At 44.0% G+C, this 5,701-nt stretch overlaps 1 protein-coding gene across 2 annotated transcripts in view; it reads right to left on the reverse strand.

Annotated features, from left to right (window-relative positions):
• Positions 1 to 5,517, reverse strand: part of RIMKLA (ribosomal modification protein rimK like family member A) — a 32,069-nt gene extending 26,552 nt beyond the window's left edge. Inside the window, exon 1 of one of the 2 annotated variants that reach the window (XM_006050951.3) lies at positions 5,286 to 5,517. In XM_006050951.3, the coding sequence (XP_006051013.1) occupies positions 5,286 to 5,448 (163 nt within the window). In that variant the 5' untranslated portion in view covers positions 5,449 to 5,517. Of the gene's footprint in view, positions 1 to 1,621; positions 1,674 to 5,285 lie in introns of those variants that run through there. The other variant, XM_044945164.1, reaches the window with a different exon arrangement.
• Between the last annotated feature and the right edge of the window lie 184 nt (positions 5,518 to 5,701).

Genomic DNA, 5,701 nt, shown 5'->3' on the forward strand with positions numbered 1-5,701 from the left:
ACTATTAGGAGGAGAAGGGGGCGACAGATGATGAGATGGTTGGATAGCATTACTGACTCAATGAACATGAGTTTGAGCAAACTCTGGGAGATAGTGAAGGAAGGGGAAGCCTGGAGCGCTGCAATTTATGGGGTAGCAAACAGTTGGATACAACTTAGCGACTAAACAATAGCAACAACAATTACAATACCAGAGTTATAGGAATAAGAAACCATTATTCCTGTTTATTCTTCAATGCATAGTAACTTAACTGTATTGTATCCCTTCCTCACAATGAAATCTTTAGTTACTTTTTAATAGTGAAGGATCGAGTAGAATTACATTGAGAATTTTGGATCCTGTTGTAGTTGTTTTTTAACAAAAGAATATAAAATTCAAATAAGGTCAAGTCTCTCTGGGAAATAGGTACTGTGGCCCACCTATCTACTGGAGAAGTTGGTGGAGTGGGGATAAGCCTAGCAGTAATGTACCCAGATGTCAGTGGACTCTCTACTAAGAAGAGGAATGACAAGGGGGATGGATGGATGCAGATGACCTGGATCTCTCTGATGATGGCTGTATCCCTTCTACCAGGCAAGCTTAACCAATTTGGTGGAGGGTATGGTAATAACAACAAGTGATTCAGAAACCTATAAAGTAGGGCTCTGAGATCCACTAAGGACCCCCATCTATTAGTTCTAGAATGTTTTCCAACACAGTTCATGAGCTGTCCCTAAAAATAGCTGTTAGAAACATCAACATAAACCACACTTCAACCCATCCTCAGTCCTGGAGGTCAGCCCACAGTAATAAATGTGGACCCACGGGGTACAGCATATCCATTCAGCACTCACGTCAGTCTGGAAACAGTATATGGTCGGTGCTTCCACCCACTCCCTGATCTTTCCACTAGTGCTGGATGCTGGTTTATTCGGATTACAGGGTGTCAGGCACAGGCCTTTAGCATGGACTAAGGTTAAAGATCAACCTTTGTGCACAAAGTTGAACCTGGTATGCTTTCTTGCTAGTGTCTTCTTGCACAGTAATGGGAATCCATCCTTTCTCTACAAGGCCCCTGTCCTCTTTTGAAAGGCTGAGACAAGACTATTTCCTCATTCAAATTTAATTAAGATTTCTCCCCACCCAAACATTTTAAATCTTACACACCTGATTCTTACAAAGAACCACGTGAGAGTCTCGCAGAACAACTTAATGTAAAGAACCTGACCTAGAAACTGCCATACAGCCACCAAGGTTTTAACTCTGAAAGTAAGGGAAGAATGCTGAATCATCCTGCTCCTAGGAGCCAAACTGTAACACATCCTCATTTCCAGGTCAGACTCATCTCTTCTGTCTTGGTATCTGTTCCCGAGTTTGGGGCTATACTTGTTCCTGAGACAGTTAACTGTAAAGAGCTGTGGGTGGTCAAAACACTTGATCTACACCAATGACTCTGCCCTCAAATAAATAAACATCCTCATCACGAAAACAGTTATGCATCCAGTCATGAAATCCCAGACACAGCAGCTAATTACAGCACAAGTCTCACATACCTGCATTAGCCTCTCACATAGCTGCATTAGCCTTTAAAGGCACTTCATTCAGTCATCCAACAAATGTCAACTGAAGGTCTACTACGTACCTGTTCTGGAGCATACATTTGAGCAATATCCAGTCATTTAGGGAGTGAGGGAAGATGAACTTTGTAAATAGGTAAATTACAATAAAATACAATGAATGCTATCTTACTAATGGAAGAGAAAGATGCTTGGGGGCCAGGTAAGGAGTCAAGACAGACTTTAGAGAAAAGAAGGACTTGAGATGCATATAAAGGGTGAATAGGAGCTCCCCATGGGGCAGGGAGCTGGACCAGAGGAGCATCTCAGGCAGAAGCAATTTCAGTGCAAGGGGCAAGGTGAAGTCAGTGCAGCTGATGCAGGGGATGGAGTGGAAGCAAGGAAATAGAAAGTGCTGAGCCCAGAATTACTCAGTGTTGGTCCCCAACTGCCAGCCAGCACCATATGCCCAGACACCCTGACTGGGCACATAGTTATCAGATTAATATGTAAAAAGAAACTTGGCCTATGGCATATGATAAATACTCCATGTGTTTCGTTTTGAATATTCCTACGTGCATGTTTGTGCCATATTCACCACCACTGTATCCTCACGATTGAGAATAATTAACAAAAATGTGTTGAACAAATGAAGAACTTGTGGTTTCTAAGAAGGACATGGCGATGCACAGATTCTCATAATGCTACATCCTGCAGGAAGGTGAACGGAAAGTGTTTTCTACAGGATTGCTTCAGTCACCTGAAGGTCATTCACTCCTCCCAGTAGACTCCCCACCCGAATCTATGCTCAGTAGAGCAGACCACTGGGTTAAAAAGAATAACCATAGAACCTTGCATTTGCAGCATTTCTTCAGTTTACTTGTATTATTTTGTTTAAAATAATTGCAGTGTTTAAATCCAAAACTTTGATCCTCTTGTCTGAATTCTACTTCATATATAACCTGAAATTCTTATCTCTGGATTTGGGTTCCCACTAGCCTCCATGGAGGGAAGATGGGCAATGAATTTAAGGAACTGGCGGAGTCACTGCCCGTTCTTGTCTCAAAATGACCCCTTCGTCTACTCCCACATGAATCTAAAGAAAGAATGGAAAGGAGCAAAGATACGAAGCCTGAGTAAAGGTGACGCTTTTAACTTCCTAAACTATCACGTTACTCTGCAACATCACGGTCTAGCCTCAATGTAATGTAATTCTGTTCAATTTCATATCTATTGGGAAAGGTATTGGGCTGGCCAAAAAGTTCATTTGAGTTCTTCTATAACATCTTACAGAAACCCCCAAACTTTTTGGCAATACTATAGGTTGCAGATGTCCAAGGATACACTTATTCCATCATCACTGGCTGGGAATTAGAGTAGGTTGTTAACCATCCGTCACTCCATCTCTTTGATCATTTTTCATTTATAAAATGAAGGGGTCAGAATGGATGATCCCAAACTCCTTCCCAGCTCCCACAATAATTCTCAAATAGGAAAGGACATCAGTACCATTGTAACTATTTCTGGATTTCAAAACCAGTAATTTCTAGAGTTTATTTCAGAGGAATACTTTGGCTTAACAAATTACCAACAGTTTTCTATAACTGACTCTAGAAGAAACTGGGAAATAGACTACATATTTTAATTTATTTAAATACATTTATTGAGTGCCTAGTACATGAGAGGTGCTATTTAGACACTGTTACAGCACTGAGCAAAGCAAAGGAGCCCAGTCTTCTCATGGAACTCACTTGTGCTTTAATTAATCCCCCCATGCACCACGCACCGAATAAGTCTTCTGACTGCTTTGGACAGCAGAAACAGTGATCTAATAGGTTTGTTTTATGTGTTGTGACTTGTGTGGGGCAATCACTGAATTAGCAAAAAGTTAAAACTGCTTCAAAAAGTAACTGTGTTCATTTTCTTGATCGAGTAGGCAAATAACTATGTAGATCTTCTTGTAGTTTAGAAAGAAGTAACTACTGGCTTCTGAATAGATTGAGATACAGTCACACATGAACGTCAGCAAAATTTTAAGACACTAAACAAAAGAGTGGAAATGTTTCCTGCAGCATTAAAATTTAATTTTCTATTTTCCTATGACTGTTTAAAATGGGGTTTTAGATACAAAACAGAGAGCATTCCCCTACTCTTTCACGGAATGCATGATGGGTCTATAAAAAGGAAAATGATGTAGAATGATGTGCCCATATCTCAAAAAAGGCATCTTTACAGGCTGGGAAAAAAAATTAAAAAAGAGCAAACTCTTGGGGGTGGAAAGATGTATATACTAGATCTAGATCAGTAAAATACGACAGATCATTCCATTTAAGTACAGTATTGACAGATACAGCTGGAGGAACCCTAACCCTTAGCTTTGTAAATGAGAAAGCTGAGATTCAAAGACATAAAGAGACCTGGTCAAGGCAAAGCCAAGATACTTGTCAGCAGCAAAACTGTAATAATCCAATCCTGCTGATTCCTTGTCTAGCAATCCAGTTCAGCATTAACTAACTGTGAGAATTTTTAGCAAATCAAGACTAGAGAAAGGGAGCCCTTTATGGTTGACAGCCACTCTTTTAGACTAAATGTATATGACACCCAATGTTTGGAGTATATTTCTCCAACAGACTATTCAATCTGATACTACTTATGAAGGTTTTTGATTAATTTATGGATGAAACATCTGGAACAGATATGGTCCACTTAGAAACAGGTCATATTCAAAATCTCATATGTATGTAGCCTGTTCAGAAGTTGGAACCCCTTTCCCCTGCCAAAGAAAAGTAACAAATTATGAGTTTATTTAACCAGGCATGGTTGAAACAATATAAATGATATTCCAAGAAACACTCTCAGTGGGCCCAAAGCTCCTTGAGTCCTGGACCCCTGTGGATACCACCATTCTGGAGGCTGCAGAGACTCAAACACTGCAAGCCAGGGGAAGGTTCCTAAACCAGGATTCTTAAGCCAGAAACTGTTTACATTAGGATAATTAAGAATATCTAAAAACACACAACCTTTTGAGGTCATGGTCACAGCTGATAACCATGTCTTACCGCCCCTCTCCCATTCCCTACTCCCCAAATCTCTCAAACACAGCAGTGGAGAAATCAATGCAGCCAGAATGGTCTCTACCTGAAATCTTGACTTTTCTGGAATCAGAATTTAATACTTTCAGAGAGGAAGATCAGTTTAAAGAAAACCCATCAAAGGTCTCCTCTCCTACTTTATACTCAAGAGGTAATTCTAATCTTTCTCAGATTTCTCCCCATTGGCAGGTTTCCAGCTTGGAAATAATAGTCTATGCAGTGCACAGCTGATGCTTGGACACTCTTGGAAAACTTTTAAAAACATTCATGTTAATGGCAATTTTGTAAATTTAGTGTTGGCTCTTATAAATCTAAACTGGCAGGGTACTGAAGCGAGCAGAATTTGCTAATTTGGGGTTAGCTTCATTTTCCTCGGACCTCCAGGCGACTTCAGGTGAATTCAAGTTCTTTCCAGACTAAGTCTCCTAAGTGAATTAAACCCTGTTCTCAAATCTTGCCCTCAGGGCAGATGCTGGTGGTCAAAAAAGCTTCCAAGGTTAGGGAATTTCTCTAACCCAAAGAGGTCTCTCCGGGGAGAGCGGCAGGTTTGGGTGACCCAAAGGAGACTTGGCCGGGGGAGGCCCGATGCGCGGGCCCACCCGCTGGCTCTCGGGGACCCCGGAGCGCCACCCCACCCTCCCGAGCCCACCTAGCTCACCGAGGTTGCCGCCGACGATGGTGACGGCGATCTGGTCCATGAGCACCGCCCGGAAGCGCACGTCCTGCTCGGAGCAGCGCTGCCGGAGGGCGCGCAGGATCTGCACCTGCGGGTAGTCCTCGCGGATGCGCCGGTCCGTCAGGAACCAGAGCTGGGAGCACATGGCGGCCAGGGCGGCGGCGGCGGCGCCCGGTGGGGCGCGGGCCCCCTCGGCGCCCCGGGCCGCTCGCTCGGGCTGGCGGGCGGGCGGCCGGCGTCCCGGCGAGCGCGCGCCGCGGCTCCGCTCCCGCCGGTGCGCCAGGCGCCTCTGCAGCCCTGACCCAGCGAATCTGCCCGGCCACTCAGCGCCGCCGCCGGCCCCGGCCAGCCAATCAGCGCGCGGCGGCGGACGCGGGCCGGCCACGGGGCCAGCTGCA

This window comes from Bubalus bubalis, chromosome 6 (assembly GCF_019923935.1).
Source record: "Bubalus bubalis isolate 160015118507 breed Murrah chromosome 6, NDDB_SH_1, whole genome shotgun sequence".
NCBI lineage: Eukaryota > Metazoa > Chordata > Mammalia > Artiodactyla > Bovidae > Bubalus > Bubalus bubalis.